The sequence below is a fragment of the Oreochromis aureus genome, linkage group 12 (genome assembly GCF_013358895.1).
Source record: "Oreochromis aureus strain Israel breed Guangdong linkage group 12, ZZ_aureus, whole genome shotgun sequence".
In the NCBI taxonomy this organism is placed as follows: Eukaryota; Metazoa; Chordata; class Actinopteri; order Cichliformes; family Cichlidae; genus Oreochromis; species Oreochromis aureus.
Window position 1 is genome coordinate 18,003,115 of NC_052953.1, and position 23,017 is coordinate 18,026,131.

Sequence of the window (23,017 nt, forward strand, 5' to 3'; positions counted from 1 at the left end):
TTCTGTCTCTGTGATTAGGCTTTTCCTTAAGCTTGTGATATGCAAAAATCCACTGCTAAAAGTGTAAAATGAGTATCCATCTATGCATTATCTGAATCACGTATCCAATTCAGAGTGGCAGTGAGGTGCTGGAGACTACCCCAGCTGTCATTAGATGAGAGACGGGCCAAAGCCTGGACAGGTCACCAGTTTGTTGCCGGGCTAACGCAGAGGAACAGACAATCATTCATTTACACCTAAAGCCAATTGAGAACCACCAGTTAATCTAACGTAATTATCACTGAACTGGGAAAAAGCCAGAGAACCCATAGAGCAGAGGTGTCCAACTACAGGCCTCAAGGGCTGGTGTCCTGCAGGTTCCTTGATCCAACCCAGCTTATTTAAATGGCTAAATTACCTCCTCAACATGTCTTGAAGTTCTCCAGAGGCCTGGGAATGAAATAATCATTTGATTCAGGTGTGTTGACCCAGGGTAAGATCTAAAACCTGCAGGACACCGGCCCTTGAGGCCTGGAGTTGGACACCTCTGCCATGGAGTATGGAAAATGAAGAGAAAGGTACCAGCTAGCTGGTGGATTCAAACCCAGGACCCTCTTGCTTTAACTTTGCGTCATAGTGCCAAACTTATGACGAATACCCTCATTCTCTTTTTCTGTGCAATAACACTAAGTGCAATTCTCTTTTTCTGACAACATTCTATTTTATTCTGTTGTATATAGTATTTTATTCTATTCTATTGTGTACAGTATCTTATTCTTATTCTCTTATCATATTCCAGCATTTTCTTCTTGATTTTTGCTACTGTAACTTTGCACTGTCCACTTTCTGCTGTAACAAAACAAATTTCCCACGTGTGGGACTAATAAAGGTTATCTTATCTTATTATAGAACTAAAACAATAAATAAATAAATACATGTTTACATAGTACAACGGAAACATAAAACTGGCTGATTTTACTGTTATTTGAAAAATGTATAATCACAACATCCACACTTGTTTTTAAAGTTTGGCCAGGGGAACGTTTGCCATGTCATCTTGCAATATGCTTTGCTTGCCCTTGCAGTAGGATTTAGATGATTTCAGATCCATAGGAACACATTGGCTCTGTTCTGTTTCCAGCTAGTCAGCCCAATATTAAAGTCTGCAGTATTTCTATGATAAATGTACTACCAACATAGAAAGGTCAGCTTCATAATCACTACTGCACACACACACACACACACACACACACACACACACACACACACACACACACACACACACACACACACACACACACACACACACACACACAAGCACACATACTTGATGGCTGCATGTGGTCACTGTTACACCCAATAAAATATATCACAGCTCTAATCATAACAAAATAACAGGAATGGCTAAAACCACAATAAGTAAAAGGGCTGATGAACCACCTCCTCTGGTTTCTTTTACTAAATTTAAGCCGAGGGTAAACTCACTTTTACTGCACTCAGTATTGGTCCAATACAATACATGACAGCGTATCATAATTCAGCTCCCTTAAAGCCTTTCTCCATGTGTCAGATGAAATGCAAACAATATATGGAGGTAATGTAAAACACTGACGTAGTCCTCAAAAATATTCTTGCTATGCTCTTGGCATTATGGCAATTAATTTCCCTTAAAGTTTTTAGAAATTGTGTTTTTAAAATTGTAAAAATACCCATACAATCATACAAATGTTTAATTTTAAAAACTGACTTTGATATTGTATTGGAAATAAACTGCCTCATTTGTCTTTTAGGTGCCAAAAATGTATATACCTGTTAAACACATTTCTTTCTATATCCTATATCCAGTTTCACTTTGTTCCATTACCCTGCGTCTCAGTGTCCCACTGTGTTTCAACAGGAAGTTGAAGAGAATGCAGAAGAAAACTGTACCGATTAGGATTAAATGTAAAGTCTTAATTTCTTTGACTCAAATGAACAAAAGCTCAAAAAAGTCTAGACGGATATAAAAATCTGGAATAAAGATGGCAAATAAGGGGCAAACATAAAACAAAGATGGGGTATTTTGAGGTCAAAAAGTATACAACATGAAAGAGATGGTAGAAAGAGGGGCAAAGCACCCAAATTGTGGTGTGATCAGTGACAGGTCAACCAGATGGTTCTTTCGGGAAAAGGGGGGGGAAAAGCTGCAGAAAAAGTCAACACTCACTATTATTATTTCATCAGTGCCACATAGAGAGACATCTGAACAGAAGTCAACAGAAGTCAGAGTCCCTGATTTTGCAAACATTTGCCCCGTTTTGTGAGAGCAGCTCACTGAGTGGTGCGCATAGATCAAGGTGAGTTGTCAGGAAAGTGACCCAACACTGATCGACACTGTGCAGCCGCGGCAAGTGAAACAAAAATTCCCCAAAGGGACTGAGATATTGCGGCTTCAACAAAAACACTTTGTGTTTGCTGCTGCCGAACCATAGTCTCTACTTTCAAAACCTGCTGTTTGACCAATGTTGGAAAGAAGAATATTTGATGCTAAAGCTAATTATGGTTAAATTCAAGTTAAAAGTCTATTTCATCTACAGATGATTGAGGAACATGGAATAATTTATCATATTATAGCATCTAAGTAGAACAAACATTGCATGTTTGAGTCTAAATCTTTAGTGTCATCGCACAGTTGGGGTTACTCAAACCTGATTTAGACATCTGTGGTAAATCTTTGTAGGGCCTACGATGAAACTTACACGAGTGACCGACCCGACATCATACCTTGTCATCACATACTGGTGTTTTTTTATGTGGTGACATTGAAGGCAGAAATAAATAAAACGCTAGGACTTTTTTACCTTGCTGTTTCCACTTCTTTGTACATTTCCTCAGATCTATTCCAATGTCCCTCAATGTCCCTCCTTATATTGATGTTATGATTATTATCCCTAATATGAAGATGGTGATTGTTATTCTCTCACTGACAAATCAAAAACTGTAGCAAAAGAGTAGCCAGAAACGCACAGGAAGTTTCAGCAATGCCCGAATGTCCCAATGACAATGCTGAAATGTCAGTTTTGTGATTGATGTCTCCGACATTAGTTCAACTTTCATTTCGAACTACAATAACTGCTAACCAGAACTAGATCTCATCAAAAAAAAAAAACTCCAGCAGATATAAATGTTTGTGTGGCCAGCATTTGTCGCAAATTAGCTCTTTTCAAGAAGGTTGTTCTACATAAGACATTATGCAAAATAGATTATGCCTGCACTTACACAGATCATATATTATGCTAATAATTTAATGTATTAGATCATTATTATTTATGTATTAAAAACCAAAATTGCACAGTTTAAAGGCCGAGGGCTAGGTTAAATGTTACATTTTTAAATAAGTATTACAATGAAGGGGTTTAAAAGATGAAGACTGAAGAGCCAAAGGGGGTATTTAAAGTGAGATCACAACAGGCTGTGAAGCATTGTGAGAAAGGAAGAGAACAAGGCCTGACAGAGTTCTTTGGAGGGAAAAATCATGGAGGACACTGACAGAACAGAATCAGCGGTCTGTAACCAACTGAACACTCAAAATGTGTAGACCGCGTGCATGTACGCATACATGCAAGTGCATGGGTATACTCGCTCAGAGGTTTCCACTGTGATAGTGACTGATTACAATGTATGTGTCTGTGCATGCTTGTATGCATGTAAATGTTGCTGAGTGTGCACATTTAAGTCCTTTAGCAGTTCCCGAGTTCCACAGAGGCAATGAACCAAGAGAAAACCTAAAGGGAACTATACCAAAAACACTTAGATAAGCATTATCAATCACATGTTTTCTCTCTCTCTTGTGAAAGATAGACAGATGCACAGATAGACACAGGTATGTACCTTTTCTGTATTCAAGAAGGAGAGATATTGTAAATTTGCAGACATCGTAGCAATTTAAAAAAAAAAAAAGAACTAAACAAATGGCCACAGAGAAAAATGGGAGTGAAGCCAGAAAGAGGGCAAAGAAGACAGAGGAAAGGAGAAACATTAGGAGAAACAGAAAGAGGGAGAGACAAAGACGAGAAAAAAATCAATACAAGTGAGATGGCAGCAATGGAGGGAAAGAGGTCACAAATCACCCGAGCCAATACTTTGTGTGCCAATAATGTATGTGTGCGTGTTTGTGCATGTGTAGATGAGGAGTCACGGGTCATTGCTACCAGACTAATAACCATTCACACTTTGGCTAATGGAGACAAAGTAAGTAACCTGGTACACAACATGTCATTAGCACACTTCACGGCTAATGGAGATATACTGTGGTTGTACGCATATGGCTTAAGCAAACACCGGAGAAATGCCCTTCGCAATAACATATGCGATCTGCACAAATTATCCTGATCTGCACCTTACATAACATTAATTAAAACGGAGATATGGTAAGCATGTTTTAGCAAATGTCACTGCTAATAATGAGATTGTATTAACACCTGTCTGGAGGAGGGCTTTTTTTTTTTTGGCAAGTTTTTGTTTCTTTTATGTGTGGCTTTGGCTGAAAGCCCAAAAGTATCAAGTTAGCTAGCTTTGTATAATTAATTTTCTGGATAATTTGCAATTATTCAGAAAGCAAAGTTTACAACACCTTCTTAGGTCTTTTACTTTTTATTGAAATTTTAAAAATATACAGATTTCACCTTGGGAAATGTATGCAAGCACATGCAACAGACAGTGCCTCTATAGGAGACACAAATCCCTTTGGGGTTGCATCAGGAAGGGCATCCAACATCAAAACTCTGCCAAGTCGAACGCGCGAGGCTACCCACTGTGGCAACCCCTGGTGAATAAGGCGGCCGCCGACAGTAGCTTCTACACTGACAGAAGACACTGTGGAAGCAATCAGTCAAACTTGGTTATATTAAAAAAAAAGCTTGATTTCTATTATTAAGCTTTATGTAATCACAAAAAATACAATAAACACACTTTCCACATTGCTCCATTATTCAGTCCTCAATATTTAATCTTTCAAGACAGTAAATCATCACTGATTACCCTTCTGTTTTGTTTTTTCTCTGATTTTCCACACTTAATGTCTGCATTTCTGTTGCTCTACTTATAAAAGCAGTAAAGTGAAACAGGGCACACAGAGCTTTTTAACACAACCTTTGGTTGTTTTACATATGCTGTGTTTGTTTATGCATTTCATTCTATCCCCGGAATCAAATTTCACTGTGTTTCAACACTTAAGCTGACTTTACATTTTCTGTTAAAATATGAGAAGACAGGCAGAGAGAGGGGGACAGGAGGCACAACAGGATTCATATCGTCTTTCTCCTCAGTGTGACTCCCTGATAGCTGTTGGCCTTTTCAGTCCTCTTAAAGGTACCCTCCATCAACATCTCTCCTTCAACCCCTACTTCTCTCCCCTGCTTCCTCAAGCTCAGGTTTTTATCTGACTTTGCTCACTCCCGTTTCAGGCGGTGGAAATTAGAGTAGAGCACAAAACAGCATGAGGCAGAGAGAAAGGAAAAGAAAAGAAAGGAGAACAGCAAGTAAGGGGATGGGACAGAGGGGAAGAGAGGGAGAAAGAAAACAGATAATAAAAGCAGTATGGGGGTCAAAGCTTCTAGCTGTGCTGGTGAAACAGCAGGAAACAAAGAGAAGTAAACAGCTTACAGAGTATAGGTTTTACCAAAGACAAACAGATAAACAGTTCACACACAGTAAATTCAAAGACCCTACAGTAGATTTCTAAGCAATTCACTAAAACTATGTACTATAATACTGCATCTATCTATACAGATATATACATATATCTAGCATTTGTAATTAGTTTTTAATTTCATTGCCTATATTTTCAAAGTGAACTAAAAGCTTTGTCTGACACCAATAAAAGCGTTCTCTCATCATTATGACGAGATTGTTTGCACTTTTTATCTGTTTATTAAGAGCAGAGAAATTCCCATTATTGTAATCAAATTGCTGTTATCAAACAACAACAGCAACAACAATAATGACTTAAAGCAATCTTCGACATCATCAGCTCTATTTAATTATTCACTTGCCATATTTTGTATGTGTATACTGATTATTGCGTGCTTGAGATGAAATTTCCTAGAGCAGCAACCAAATTATGCAAACTGAAACATATCTTGAGCAGTTCCAAAATATAAAACTTAATCCATGTTTGACCAAGACCTGAGAATTATTCTTTCCAATTTATATAACACCAAATCATAATAACAGATTCCTCAAGGCACTTGATACTGTAAGGTAAAGGCCCTACAATAATACAAAGAACACCCCAACAACCATATGGACACCTATGAGCAAGCACTTTGGTGACAGTGGGAAGGAAAAACTCTCTTTTAACAGGAAGAAACCTCCGACAGAACCAGGCTGAGGGAGGGGCGGCCATCTGCTCGACAGGTTGGATGTGAGGGGAGGAAGAGAGGACAATTTCAGCAGACAGGATTTAAACAGACAGAAGAACTCAGAAAGATATATATAAACTGTTTTATACAAAATGTAAAAACTACCCTAGAAACATAATAAGAAGAACTTGAAGTATGTGGGGTTTTTCTTTGCGTAGACTGGGTGATAGAAATTATGGAAATAACTAAGTGTCAATTACTACACAGCAGGACAGTTTAAAGCCATGGTTCATTAATTGAACAGAATTTCCTCTCAGTAACATACAACTCAAAAGACAGCAGCTAGAAAACAGCTGATGGAAGACTAATACATGACAAGCAGCTGCACATGAAGTCAGAACTGAACACTGAGAGACAGGAGGAAAGACAGAGGGAAGATCCGAGGGCAAGACTGTGAGCATAAACTCATGAATAAACAAAACCGATGACAGCACGCCAACTTACCATCTTATTAACAGTTTTGTTTTGTGTTTGTGCTCTCTGCAACAAAGTTATTACTCAAATATTAGAAAGCAGTTAGATAGATGAAAAGGGAATACAAATTTAAAAAAAAAAAGTATGTTTAAGAAATCAAATACAAGCAACACAAAGGGGATATGATGCTATATTTGAAGAGAAATACAAACATTTACCTTCTATGAAAATAGTATTTAACACTATATGTACACGTACTTTTGTTTTTGTGTGTGATTTGCAGAGGTGGAAAGTAACGAATTACATTTACTTGCGTTACTGAGTAGTTTTTTTGTGTATTTGTACTTTTTAAAGTCATTTTTCAAGTCTGTAATTTTAGACTTGCAACCTCGCGTTAACTAGCCTGTTACTGTCCAATAAAAAAAAAAAACACGAGGTATACTGGTATAATTTACCAGCGGTAGCTATGTAATGCATTGATGTCTTATTAGGGACGTCAAAAAACTTTCTCTCAAACTTAACACTGGCCTGCCTGCCTCAGCTGCCTTCGAGCGTCTCTTTAGCTGTGCTGGACTACTGTTCACTGCAAAGCGAGCAAGGATGAACTCTACTAACTTTGAAAATCAACTGCTCCTCAAAATTAACAGGAAGTTCAGAGAGTAACACTCTAGGATGGACACAAAGGAACTTTAATCTAGAGGTACAGTAGGGCAGGGCCAAGTTTAAAAAATTAAAAAACATTTTTAAAGCAGCTGCCGTTCAGTTCAGTACTTGTTCTCTTATTTGACAGTTTAGAACACATTCTCATGTGAAAGAATGATATGGTTTTGTATTGAAAACACTGTGTTACCTGACAGTTTGGTTGATTGGTTTGGTGACCATTATCCATTTTCATGTATAGACTTGCAGTTTAACTGCCACTGCACTTTAATTTGTAAAATTTTTCTTTTCATTAAAAAAGAACTACTTTGAGATTTATATCCCACTGTCTTTTTTTGCACTACTCAGAAGAGGCTGTCCTCCTGCTGATAGAAAAGTAACTATGTAACTTTTACTCTGAGTACATTTTAAATGAGCTACTTTTTACTTTTACTTGAGTAAATTTTTAGACAGGTAATTTTACTTGTACTTGAGTAAAATTTCAGCAAAGTAATAGTACCCCCTAAAATATTTTAGTACTCTTTCCACCTCTGGTGATTTGGTTAAGAACTGACGCAGAAACCAACTAGAACATCAAAGACAGAACGTATACATACAGCACAATGTCTGCTTCTGGGATGTTCTTTGCATATATATATATATATATATATATCTATATCTATACATGTATATATATATACATATATATATGTATATATATAGCAATTCTGATTTATGCTGCTGTTTGTTGACCCAATTGTTTTTTTTTCCAAGTATTTTCAACCAAGCATGTGTTTCAGTTTTGCTTGCTCTGGGGACCGACGCTTATTATCAAGCAGGTGGAAACCCATAAGCTGAGCTCATGTCAACCTTAAGTCTAAGAAACCAGGTTGTGTATATCTTTGTATTCCTGCCAAAGCAACAGCATGATTCATCATTACCTAGCCTGCAGAGTAATACCATGTGCTGTCAAGCGACAAGTGTGGAACTTTGGCTGCGATCCAGTACATCGTTGTGGATCCCATTAAACTGTCCTCTGAACGTCGCAGTACAGCACTGGCAGTGGGACAGCTGTGTACACACATCTGACATGTGACCTACCTTTCTGGAAAAATAAAACATCTGAATAATGGATTTAACCTGTGAGCTTCCAGCATACCAGTGAGACAAAAAATTTGGACACATCACAAAGAGCAAAATATCAACAGGGCCAGACACTGACAAATGCCCAGATAAATCAAAAGGGAAAGGGGGACTTAATTGACTACGCATTCAGTATATCTATGCAGTGTAGGTATGTTAAAAACCCATTTAAACTGTCTGATTTTAAATAACATGTAATACAAACAACCTCTATATGATGTATGGCAAGTAACATCTGCTGCAGACTGTCAAATATATGCGTAAGTGGTAAATACACCTCTTGTTCAAAGTTGCATGTTTACAGCTCATTTTTCTGTTTTCACAGTGTTTAAAAATTATTATTATTTTGTTTTTGTATCAGTAAATGAATTCATTTAAATACATTACATTTTTCTCACCCGTCCATATAATAAGGATAGTCATGCCCCCCAAAACTCAATCACTGAATCAAAAGACATGTCATTTGCTCATATTTTGAAGGATACCGTTTATAACTATAATCATAAACTACACTTTCACACAGTTACAATAAAATAAAAAAAAAAAAACACAGAGATCACAATTAATTGAAGATAACTTTTTCCATGAATAGAGTGGCAGAAAAATTTTAACTATGTATTCTATGAAGTCTATGTCGTGATTACAGGACTAAGATGGCCAGATTCTACACTTATAATGCCTTGCCTACCTTAGTCACTACAAACCAGTTAGAAACAGATTTCGCAAAAACGTACACATACACCAGAAAGCTCCTCCACCAGTTCATAATTGTTAGATTTTAATGAGCTAAGTCTAAATATCTGTTGCGCATTTTTGCTATTTTCTAGTTTGTTTGTTTTTTAAAAAGCAATTTATTTTCCAGCCGTTTCCATGTAAAAGTACAGCTGGGTTTTGTTTTTTTCAGCCAAAAAATCTCTCTCAAAAAGTTTGACAGTCGCTTTACACCCACTTTCTGCTAAAGTCCAAGTAAATCTCTGCTTAGATGTGTGTGTGCTAGCTTTTGCTTACCCGAGTTTTCGTCAACCCTTTCCTCCACAGTGTGGTCTTTCTGATGGACCCACTCGCTGTTGCACTTGAAGTAAATCTGTGTGGCAGGTGTTGCTTTGCAGTAGAGATTGACGGGCTTATTCTTGACAATGTAGCCTTCCTCAGGTTCAAACAGGAAGTGAGGTAAGGGTTCTGGTGGGTCAGAAGGGAAGGTTTCTGGGAGCTCACTCAGACTCAGGAAATCCTCGTCATCTCTCACTGCAAAGAGAAGAGAATTTAAGTTTTCAAATGTTTTTTTTCCCTGTTCATTAGTCTGTTTTAAGAGAGAAGCTGGAACTGTGAGTGTTGCATTCATTCAATCACTTTGATTTCATCAGTAATATCTGCTTTATCCAAACTACTATGCTTTTTCCCCCTCATCATTATACAGTACACCTGCTTATGGAGTCCAGTTAGAGCACTCTGTTAGCCATTAGGGAAGCTCCTGAACAAGCATACAACAAAACCTTAGGAGCTAGTCACTGAAGCTATCCTTTATGAGGTTACTCACAGCAGTAAGCCAAGCAGACAAAGTACACTGATTTAGCCTGAATTTAGCAACAAATTGGTTGCCAGTTGACAAGACTAATCAGAGGCTTTTGTTCATTTTCAGGGGGAGCACAGACAAGTTCTGGATTTGGAGAAATACCCATGAAGATTTGCAGTGTGAGTTGTTGTCAGACTGATAAAAAAAAAACTGCAGTATTTGTCCATATTAAATCACAAACTAATCAAAATATACATTTACTTCCCTGTAACTTACAGCACTACCTCCCTCATGCAGAGCCAAATCTGTACAGGTAGGGTCAACACCAGGGTTTAAAATGCAGTGGAATAATCTGGAGCAGCACACTGGCATCTCCAATTTAGAGTAACCAAATCATATTCGGGTGAAGATTTTATCATATAAAGTCAGTTTATATTTTGTTTGCAGAAGTCTGGCTACCAGTTAATGCCATGGAGTTGCTCACCTAAAGCAGATGCTCACACTTACACCTCCTTTTTCACTTCTCATCGTTTTCATGTGTTCATATTGTAGACATCAATAAAGTTGTGATCATGGCACTTCAGCATCTGGCCAGTTGTACACAACAGAAGTGAGCAATAAAAAAACAACTTTTTCTTAAAGTGGCATGTCATTTCAGAAGTACAGAAGTGGTTGTGTGCCTGATTCTGTCTGTCAGTCAAAGATACAGAGGCTTTATCGCCCAGAAATGGACAATATGGTAATATGTTATGAATTCATGCTAAAAAGTGAAAGAAACAGATTACAAGAGGCTTACAAAATTAAGTACTGATCATTTGGCATTTCCTAAACTGGAAAAGTAAAGCTTATATATCATGTAATAATTATAGCTAATTACAGCTATTTAAAAAGGGGAATATATTACCAAACTAGGCAATGTGGTAAGGTTTAAGGTAATGGACCTTATTGGACTGGTGTATGGTAGCCTTTGGTGTCACCATTACATTGGGTCAGTCATAAGTTTAAATTTAAGCTAATAATGCTCTTTAGTTTGCCATATCCCACCTTCAGCAGCCATATTTACCCCTGAGTAAATGTAAGCAAAATATGAATCAATGTACACAATAGTGAGCCAAAACCATACGTACATTTTCTAAACAAAAAAAACTAATTATCAAAAACATAATTATACCCTCCATCCATTTTATTCAAATTTTAAATCTACAAATTTTCCTTTATATGTTTTTGTAAATCACGGAGAAGAGCAAATAAAGAAATAGGCAGGGAAAATATATACACACAGGCAGGAAATGACTGAATAAACTGAATGGCTGACCCCGAGGCCATCAGGAACTTTATCCTCCTCTCAGTCCATCCTGCTCCCTCACCTCCAACATCTTTTCACTTCTCGCCCACCCATGACCTCAATCAAAGGGACACCTGGAATGTTTTGTCACCAGGTTGCCAAGGTCGCCAAAACACAGAGGATTACAAGAGCAGGTGGGAGGGAGACGAGGTAGCGTCTCATTCTCTCACCTCACAGACACACACACAGAGAGGGAGACACAATGCACTTATTTTCCGAAAGTTCATACAAACACACACACTCGCTCTCGCACACAAACAAATGTTTTTAACGTATAAGTTGCCTCCACTCCATCACTTTCCAGTTTCATTTGGACCTTGTGGATTGTCTAGACCTCTGTATGTATGTGTGACTGCCTCACCTGGAGATCTGTGACTCATAGGAAAATTTAAATACAGAACGCTTTTGACACAACGTCATGGTTTTTCAGGCCAAATTTTTCAAGTCTCCAGTTGCACATAAACTCTGCTGTGAATACACACAAAAGCAGCATACAAAACACGACAGATGTGTGTGTGTGTGTGCTTATGCACATGCATACACAATCTTCCATTCCTCTACCATAACCGTGTGTGTGTGTGTGTGTGTGTGTGTGTGTGTGTGTGTGTGTGTGTGTGTGTGTGTGTGTGCGCGCGCATGTGTAATTGTGGCCCTTATCTTGGAGAATAGAAATGTGCTGTGGGCTAGAAGCTAAAAGCAGCTTAGGTAAAACATCAAGACACAAATAGGGGGAAAATGAGTAGGCAGCGTCCCCACTTTGATGTCACGAAGCTGACATTTTCTCTCTTAGTTCTGTAATTAGTTCTCTGAGAGTATGGAAATTGGTAGACATTTTCACTGTATAATTTCATTATCTGTGGGAAATTTTCTTCAACACTTGGTTATTTATCCAGTGTCATATTCAGCCATTTCTCTGTTAGTTTCTCACTTGCTGCACCGCCTTCTCTGTATAGCTATTTTTTGCTCCTTTTTTTTTTCTCTCCATGAACCTGCTTTTGCTTTTACGCCCCTACCGCTTTTCACTTTGCCCCAATAATCATTCTCACCCTCATCTGTCATTCAGAGAGCTGAAGGGGTTCATGGCTCTGGAGCGACAGCTATAAATTATTGATTGGCACAAGAAACATGATAGCTAGAAAAGAGTGTTGGTGGAATGGAGAAAATGGGAAGGATGGAGGGGGAAAAAATCTCTATGAATAAAAGCTTTGTTTCCCAAATGCTTACAGTTTCCTCCCACTTCTGCATCTTCCCTGTGCCTTCGTCTCCTCTCACAGCTCATCACTTTTGCCTTTTCCATCCGTTTTCCTCTTCTAAACCTTATCCCTCTTTCTTGTTTCACCACCTCCTTACACACCCAAATACCCCTCTCCCCCCAATCTCCTGACAGGGTGACTTACAGATCCTAACAGCCCAGCTCATAAACGTCTTGCCTGAATGCTGTCATCACTAATGGATGGCTGTAGCAGAACAATGTCCAGGTTCGATTTACAGTATGTTGTAAATATGTGCCATTGGCTAAAACCGCATTTATTCCCTCCTTGAAGTCAGTAGGGAAGCCCACCTTAGAAACAGAACCAATAAATATCTGTAAATCTGCTAAAAACATATGTCATCAGAGGCGACCAATCATATCTGAATATCAGACAATATTATGACCACTGGAATCAGTATAGAAGTTAATAGGTCACTGACAGAGCAGAGCAAAAAAAAGGAAACAATGTCGAAATAATTGAAATAATTTTACATGGTACGCAGCAACCCCCTGTTGACAAGACAAATACTATAATATTTGTACAGTAAAAATAACAGGCTACTCACAGACTTTGCATGACTTAATGGTTTGCATCAGTAACACGTTTTTGGGTTTGAATGGTTTCCATAAAACGAGGTTAATTTTATAATTTTACATGAAAAAGTGCAATATGAGCAGTAATAGATACTTTTTTAAATCTTCCTGTTAGTTACAGGAGTAACAAACAAATATGTAAACAATTTGAAAAGCTGAGGCTGAAGAGTTCAAAAAAATGCATTCAGTCCTCCAACCTAATGCCAAACAAAGCCAAACTTAGTGCCATATAAGGTCAAAATGCCTCATGAGTAGGAGCATGTATGTGTGTCTGGGTCTTGTTTTGTTGGCGCTGCAAGTAGCATGCGATGCCTATCAGTGCAGTAGCCGTGGAAATCATGAAATCATACATCTTAATGTCTTATCGGCTAGTTTCAATCTGTAGCAGCTGCAAAAACATTCACTTTCTGAGAAACGGCCACGCTCTAACTCACACACACACACACACACACACACACACACACACACACACACACACACACACACACACACCGTAAATAGACATAAAAATGGTAGCTACCCACCCCCCACCCCTTTACCCCTAATCCTCTAATCCAACCACTATTGACAGCATACACACAACCACAGACAACCAAACAAACCTAAAACAATCCATATCTTTACAGCCAAATTACACAACTCACACATACAAAAACAAAGGAAAATGCACACACTCGCACAAACGTAAAGGTGCAAAAGTGTTTTTATGCACCAAAGAAAAACAGGAAGCACATGGATTCCCATATTTCTCTGCTCTCTAGCTCTCGCTCTTCCTCTCTGGTTGTGTCTCTCACAAACACTCACATTGTTTTACACACACAAAAAATACTTCCTCATTACTTACCCTCATTTTTTCCTTCACACACACTCTCACACACAGAGACAAAAATACATCCTTTACACTTTATCACATTCAACTTAAAATGACCTATTTGAATCTTGAAAGGTTTAGGGAGGTGATTCAGGGAGTATAGGGAGGTGAAGAGAAAGATGAAAACTGAGAAGACTGAGAGATGATGGCCCAGCAGAGAGCTAATGTATCATTGCCGTGGAATTGGATATATGATGTCAACCATTTTCTCTCTCTTGCTCTCTTTCTCTGTCTCTCTCTGTCTCTCTCTCACACACACACACACACACACACACACACACACACACACACACACACACACACACACACACACACAAACGTGCAAAACAAAAAGACAAACAGCAGGTCTGCAAACATACAACAAAAGCCATCCAAAGCATCTGTTCATGCAAGCTTGTGCGCACACACACACATGCACAGATAGACAGTACTCTAAATAACATAATAATATCAGCCATGTCTATAGAGCAGCAGTTGAACATTTCTGATTTCCTGTTGTCTTCCTTCTCTTTCTCTCATTCAGCTGCTTTCAGGATTTGCTGTCGTTACAGACATATTTTAATATTCTCTTTTGAAATATTTTTTTCAATCTCCCACTGCGTATTCAGTGCTCAAATTTCTTAAGTGTTTACCCATCCCCTGTTAAATTATTCATGCTTTGAAATAGCTATATGTGTGGGTAAGGATCCATTTACCCGCTTTTGCCTGAAGGTATACCTGTAAGCCAGGACAACTCAGCACAACGACAGAGCAATTTCATTAATAAAACCATTATTGAAGATTTGTATATTGTATATTGTTAATATAGTAGGGTATGTTTCTCCACCTAGTTTCATCTTTTGTTAAAAAGTGTCATTAGGACAGATTTTCATTCTGGTTTCCTTTAAAAAACAAAACAAACACAAAGCTTGGGCGTCAAAACCTGTTTTTACTCACAAACCGAAGCACTCCTTACACAGTCTGATGGGTCAAGGCTATTCACGATGCCTTTACCAGTGGACACAACATCGAAAAAGTAGTCATGGTATTCTAGGAATCACACAGTTAAAATCTTGACATATTATCTTTTGAATTTCAAGTATTTTAGATTTTTTTAATCACATTTGTGAGAGTTATTTTCAGATTACAAGTGGTTCTCATGAGAGGCAGAATGACCAAATACCAGAAAAGCTATGGTGGTTCACAAATGTCATGATACAACAACACTACCTGTGTGCAACTGTAACAGTGTGAGCTGTTCTTACAGAAAGATCTGTTATAAAAAGGTGGATCAAGTGATTAAGTTTGTTGAACTACTTGACATGAATGTCCCATTGCTTTTAAAACAGCGTCACATGAGCATTCTATTACCTTTGTTCAATTAAACATAACTATATTTTAATTATAAACTTTAGGAGAAGTGTATGCCAGTGTAAATCCGTGCAAACACACAGGATTATATCATTACTAGTATGAAGCATATCATGGTCATTTTTTCATCTGACTTCATTGAGGATGCTTGATTGCTGGTTTTGAAAGTTTTAGATGGAATCTCAAACAACAAAAAAAAACCTACTGTGTTATTTTACTCGGGCAAAAAGTGCCCCGAGACTGGTTGATGACTCATGTCTACCTGATGGATATAATATACTATGCACAAGACACTTTTTGTTATAGCCCAGAGCCATACCAGGTGATGCATAAAAGCAGGGAATACTTGAATGTTAGACTGTTTAGGAATGGAGCAGACAGTGACAGCTGGCTGGCGTCCTCCAGCTTTTAGTGTATGACATGTAAGGCCCCAGCTAAGCCTGGAACTAGATTTACAGTTCTGCCTGAAGAGGGCTGACTCAAGTCAGGCTTCAGCTTGCCTCATTTGAGAGAGCCAAAGAGAGCCACTATCTGAAGGATTAAAAAGGGAATAAATCTAACGTATCCTCCAGACTTTTGGTTGAAACCTATAACATATACTGTAATAGAGTCTACGTGGTCTGAAGAATTCATTCAAGTTAACAATGGATATACTGAAAGTCGAAGGGAAAACAAAAAAAATTTTAAAACATGAAGGAGCTAAATGTTTTTTGTCAATAACTTGTGCAATATGCTTTTTTAACTTTCTGATGTTCTCCTTTGTTAGAAGTGTCACTCTGTGTTAAAGCACATGCACACCTTCACACAGTCTACAAAATCCACAGCTATATCTATTTTACAGCTCCAGATGCAAACTCACATACTTGACTCCAAATCTCCACAGACACAGATCAGCTTCATTTTATTTAGTCCCATATATTAGTAATCAGTAAGCACATATTGCAGCATGTGCATTTTAAAAATCAGGCTGTGCAATATTATGCAGTCATACATGTGCATGCATTTGTGTTTGCATCTGTATTTATGGATGAGGTGAGTGTTGAGATGAATGTTTTTATACTGTACTTGCACATTTAAAGAAGTATGAATAAAAGCAGACACTAAATGCTCTAAATTGTTCAGTTAGCATTTATTTAGTACAGTTTATTTCAGTCTTCTGCAGATCTAGTACAATAACTGTAGGTTTGGTTAGCTATCACTTTACTTACATATGCCAACAACTACTGCAGGAATTTGACCATGAAAGTCACATTCACACAGGGCCTGCCTGCCAACTTTTCAGACCTGACTTTTTACCAGTTTTTAGAACAAACTCCAATTTAGCATACAAATTACTTGCCAGGATACTTTGCCAAATATTAAAAAAAAAATCAATAAGATCAGTTTCTTCAACACTTTAATAAAATGAAAAGTCAACAGACGCTTTCATCCCAAAGCAAATTTAAACTGCAACGATTGCTGATACGACTGCTATATTGAGGTCAAAAAGTTTAAGATAAAAGCAAAGTGATTAATACAAGAAGGGAGGTAATGAAAGGTAAAACAACATAGAGACACAGAAATCACTTCAGGTGTCGGCTGAGTCGTGTTTGGTAAAAAGTCACATTGAGAAAATGACTTGCGCAGTCACAGTTGGACATACATCACACATATATAAAATTGGGCACAGGCGCATTTTAAACAGGGACACATGCCGCACAGGAGCAGCTGATGTGTGGGTGTTTGCAGGTAGGCAGTGTGAAAAAATTCTGCATCTATTTTTTTTTAATAGCCGTCTTTGCCAAGCATTACATGTACATGAGACACACACAGAAAGATACTTCACAGGACTTGGGTGTTACTTTTCTTATCATGGTGCATCTTTTGTTCTCACATTATTGCCTTTCCTTTACTTTGTGCCTGTCATTGCATTTCTCTACTGATCACGTCTTCAGCTATTTCCTGTAAAGTAACTGGTTCAGCCATGGAGGGGCAAAAAGAAAAAAAGGGAAAGTATAGAGTATTCTGCCACATATGAAGAACCTGAGATCAAGCACGCCTCATTTCTCTTTAAATGTCTCATAAGCCAGGGCTTATCTCCAGTTTCTGCAGTGCACGTCAGCTTAGGTGTACTGATACACCTCAGTGGACAGCACAGGCTGGTCTGTAGAGGGTGCTTACATCCAATTCTCCTCTTTCTAGGTTGGTAACAAGCAACGAGGCTTTGGTTGTAGTTTTTTTTGTGTACATCTTTGTGACTCCTGAAAGCACACTATCAGCTGACACGATCATGCCGAGGAGACCTGTTTGAGTCTTTGGCCATAATTCCCCGTCTTCTTTCTGAACTAAGTTAGTGGTGTGAGAACCAGTAAGGACAGGCCATTTTTGGCAAGTCGCTCTCATCTCGCTACTCCTCCTCTCTAGCTTTCTTCAGTCACGACAGGTGAAATCTTTAGCACACCAGAATCCAGAATGTCATGCAACCAACACATTATTTTCATTTATATTTTCTCACATATATTTATCTGTTTTGCCCAGATTCACAATATGATCCTGTTTTCTGGCAAAGTGTAAAGAACTGGAGCTTACAAATCACCAAAAGAGTAATTTGCAAAACTGTTTAATCACAGGGTCTTTAAGAAATTGAATAATGCAGTAATACTGTAGTAAGAAAGCAAACATTCAAGCAGAAGAAAAACAGAGCAGTGCACAAGGAGAAACAGGGAAGCACATGGACAGTCAGAAGAAGAATAATTATAGTAATTTCACAATCATGGACAGTTATCAGCTCTGTAATGCACAACTTTAATTTGGCATTACGCACAGGCACAACTGTACTCACATCACACACAGCCACATGCAGATGGAATATCTCATTTATATGCATAGTCTTATGTAAGCTTGTGGGGGTACAAACTTGTGTGAGCTGCTGTGTAATGTTATCTTCCAGATGGATTCTGTCTCCCTTATCCCAGGCCTGAGGGAAAAGCGAGGCTTTGCTTTCATTCATGTTCTACTATCACAGCTCAGTATCGCTATTAATACAAGCAGCCAGCACAGGGCAGTGCATTAGAATATCAAAACACTGGCTGGGGAAGGACTTCTATTTTCAGGGAGACAGGGTAATGTTTTTTCTGGGAGGCAGACAACTGATAGAATGGCCAACTGGTGGTGTGCACGTCTGGGCTCTATGATCAACGTCTCACTCTCCAACTGGGTTTCACTCTGTTCATCATGTGCGCTTGCATAATTTTCCACCTGTCAGAGTCTTTCCGTGCAGGCTTATGTGTCTTTATGATTTCTTTTTCCCTCCTCCTATCTGTCCGAGTCTCTCTCTTCCTTTTCATCTTGGTGTGTGATGTCTTCTCTGGTTTCCTTAGACAACCTATGCATATTCACATTTTCTGCATACCTTACCCTTCTTTTCTTCTCATTGCTTGCAGCCTACTTTTGTTCTCCTTTTGCAGTGGAGTAATGACATAGATTTAGCCATCCGTCTTTCTTAGGTCAGTTCCCCAGAGGCACATTTCACACAGTACTCTACCCACCCAGCCACTTTGTGCAAGACCCGATCTCCTGTGCCTTGTGGCTTTTTCATACTCCTTTTTCTCCCACTCTTTCTGTTCTTCAGATGCATTAGTGTTTCCGTGTCTTCCATCCTGTCTCCTTATCCAAATTGCTTCATACTGCTCTACTCATTTGCCTTAAAAAGGAATTAAAACTCAATACTTTTCCCAGTTTTGAAGCTTTATTGAGGACAAAACGGCACAATATGTACACACACACAAACACACAGCAATAATGATAAAAACAGCTTACAGGCTTATTTCATTTGAAGATTTCCCCATATTTTGGTGATCTTATTCAGAGCTGTAGATAAAATTGGATCCGACATTTCACTGCTCATGCCTTTCACCATCTGCAAGCTCACCACTTCTCTCTTCCCTTCTTATCCCTTTTCTCTCTCTCTGCCGCCCTCATCTCTCTCCCAACTTCAACACTTGGTTTCTCTCTCACGCCCAGCCACAATCTCTCGTCCCCCCCCCGTGTCTCTCTCCTCTTCTCAATCTTCCCTCCATCCTTTCCTTTTTCTTTCTGGCATATTTCCGCACTTCCTGCTCTCATCTTCAATCCCCATTTCACGCCTTTATCCATCTACACACACACTTCCCCAACGCTTCATCTCTTTGCTTTGCTCTCTGGCATTTTTCCACACACCACCTCCTTCCATCCTCCTTCGCTCATTCTTCTGTTTCTCCGTTACCACTTCATCTCAAACTCTCCTCGTTTTTCAAACCTCTCTTACTCTCTCTATCCTACCTAACCCCCCGGTCTGGTCACTATAAATAGAGCCTCCAGGGGGCTTCATAATGGACTCCTGTATCTGACCCTATTACAGAGACATTACTGACCATACCTTTTCGCTCTTGCTTTCTTTTGTCAAGCACACTCACACACAGTAAACAACAGTTTCTCTCATCTCTATTTTAGCTCAGTAATGCATACACCTTCTCTGACTTTTAAACTAGGTCACTGGTCTGACTAAAGATGGTAAAGCTATGTCTTTATCAACACTTTTTCCCTATTTGTTATCCTTCTCATTACTACGGCTGAGTTTTTCCTCTCGTGTGGGTTTAATCTTTTTTTAAAGATTTAACAAGGAATTTTGTTCCATTATGGTGAGAGCTAGGTGAGGAAGAAAAGATTAGGAAGTGTCCTGATTACCTTTTATTTCATACAGTACTACTTTCTGGATCAGGGTTTACTTGAGCTTAATGGAAGTAAAGCAATGGTTACAGCGCACAAGCACGAGCATCTAAACAGTAAGCCTCTGTCAGCGTGTTGTGTGAGCGAGATGGAGAAAACTGGAGGAGGAGCAGGAAAGAAACAGGCTTATTCTATTTTCAGCTCTATTTTGGTGAAATCCGAAGACTTTTAAAATTACACAATGGGTTTTTGAATGGGTTTCATCAGCCCCTGGGGCGAAACACATTGCCAGCCCATACAAGCCTGAATCGCAGATAAATTCAAGTGACCAAAAGGAAAAGAAAAATCATAGTGGGCCTGAATGAAACCTATAAAAAGTCGTATACTCTAGACATCTAGTTCTGAGCTTAGAGACCTGAAGTAACTGACATATTTGGGGCAAGGTCAGATCTAGAACATACTGTAAATACTACCAAGATTTGTTGAATGTTACAATGAAATAAGCTATTAATAACCATTTCAGTGTAAATGAACACAATGGCTTCATTGTATTGGTAAAAGCATCATGCTTCCTCTGCTGGATGCTTTCTTCCCACTATGCATCCTGGTGCGGGGGGTTTCAGAGGTAATCTATCGACATGATATAAACACAACTCTGAATCCTGAATCCTCCAAATCCTCACTTGCTTCCTAATATATCCCACCCACTAATAGATGACATGATGATTATATCATGGATGGATGAATAAGATTTACCGTGTACCACATAACATACATGATTCAGCAAAATATCTCTGTTATCTGTTTACTAGCACTAAAAGTACTAAAAATTCAATTTTAACTAACTGTTAGGACTTATAACATTTCAACTGGAACTCCATCATGCCCTCTTTCTGTCATTTGTGTTACAAAGACTACTGGTGAGAATAAACATGGAGCATTTCACCCAACAGTGGCTTGGTGCTTAGATGGTGCTGGCTATAGGAATGCCAGAGTTGCTCTGTTGTGTCATCAGTTCGCTGAGAAGCACTTGATTGCTAACCATTCTGACATGTGGCCCAGATGTAACCCATGCTGGTGAGCACAGAAATAGTGAAGACTGAAGGCATGGGTATACAGTTCAAAGCTGTGCGAAACTTCACAAGCTCAAATGGCAGCAGGCAGTAAACGTACAAAATGTTTTAAAAGGGGCAAGTGGAATAAAAAGTACCTTCTGCCAGTAAAGTCTTCCTACCTTGAAAAGATATCTTTACTTTATACTGAAATATTTCTTTTCCTCCCCCTTTTCTAAGAGCTTAAGGCAGCAGAAGAGTGTCACGAGTCAGCAGATCATCTTTAAGACGAAGAAAAGTTAAAGCTTCATGGCTCTGTGTATTTACTGTCTAAATTCTCAGGAAGATTGTGCATTCTAGCTCAAACACTACTCTTAAGCAGATTATCCTTTGTGATTTCCCGCTAGTATGGCGCAGATCAAAAGATAATATTAATCTGGTAAAAGGTTTATTTCACTTATTGCAGATAAACCAATTAAACGATTGTCAATCAAAATACTATTAAAGTAGGATTTTAAGGAAAGGGTTTTAATAGGGGACTGAACATTAGGAAAATGGCTGTGTGGAAACACGGTTAAAGGTCTGTGGGTTTTATGTCACAGGTGATTCAATTTTAACGTTCATTTCCATTTCAAAACATAATGTAATTCCATTAAACACAGAGTCACTCTGCGGTTAATTATGTATTCACAAATTTGCTGGTTAGAAAACAGATGACAGCGTTACGCATTAAAGTATAAGGTTCAGATTCAGTTCATATGGAGAAGGAATTGACTGTATGCATCATTAACTTTTACTTGACCACTTTAGGGAACTTCCAGTTCAGTCGTGGTGTTAAAGGATGCTCTGCTATGGTAACACACAGCCACATATAAGCAAGAAGATTAAGAGTTCAAATGTGGAAAAAGTAGAATACATTTTATTAAGATATCACAGAGGCCAAGAGCAATGACATATTATTCTGGAACATTTTGTATTAGAGGATATGGTCAGTGCTGTTTTGATACTGCTTCTGCCAACTTCTGCATATGCTGATTTTATTATACATAACACATCTGCATGTAAACTGCAAGACCAAGGTCAAAATGTAAAAATGCTAAGTGTTCTGCTTGTTGCTTCAGCACCTTCTGTTTCTGCTTCACATTAGCATCAAAAGCAGTCGTATAAAGAGCACCTGAAATACTAGTTCTAAGACACTGGTCATGCCTAAGCAAGGCAAGGGTTAGAAGTTCAAATCTTCAAGTGAACAAGTGAGCGAGTCACTCTATTTATATGTGAATCGATCTACTAGAAAGATAGATATGTTGATAGACTGAAAGCTGAAGTTGCCCGGGGGCTATGAGCACTGCATGAGTGGGTCTCTTCAATGAGGCCCCACACAAAGAGGTGAACTGAACAGGGGAAATAACAAGAGGTTAGTTAGTTAACTGGGGTCAAAAGGCCAAAGGGGATGAAGCTTTCAACTGTGTGTACATTTTCTGTGCTTGTGCGTGCACATGCGTGCGCCCACACACACATCGCATGTGTGCATGGGAGAGAAAGCGGGTGAGTGAGTGAGTCATAAAGAAGATGTGTTGTATGATGAAAGAGCCTCTGTGCAGGTGGACGTTGAGGTCAGAAGTTGAAATGTTGTGCGGGGCTAACGGAGAGGATTCAATGCATGACTGAATCTGTTTGCAGCAGTTTGCCCTGTCAGAGAGCTGATGAATGGGTTTTAAGTGTTTCAGCCTTGTAAGCTCAAAGGTAATGGACTACAGCTGAGTGAGCCAATACTAATG

The 23,017-nt window shown here is 38.7% G+C and overlaps 1 protein-coding gene across 3 annotated transcripts in view; it reads right to left on the reverse strand.

Moving 5' to 3' along the window:
* Positions 1-23,017, reverse strand: part of LOC116311870 (netrin receptor UNC5C) — a 196,888-nt gene that overhangs the window by 85,232 nt on the left and 88,639 nt on the right. For all 3 annotated transcript variants that reach the window (XM_039620757.1, XM_031729085.2, XM_039620756.1), the window contains exon 2: positions 9,585-9,821. In XM_039620757.1, the coding sequence (XP_039476691.1) occupies positions 9,585-9,821 (237 nt within the window). The remainder of the gene's footprint in view (positions 1-9,584; positions 9,822-23,017) is intronic.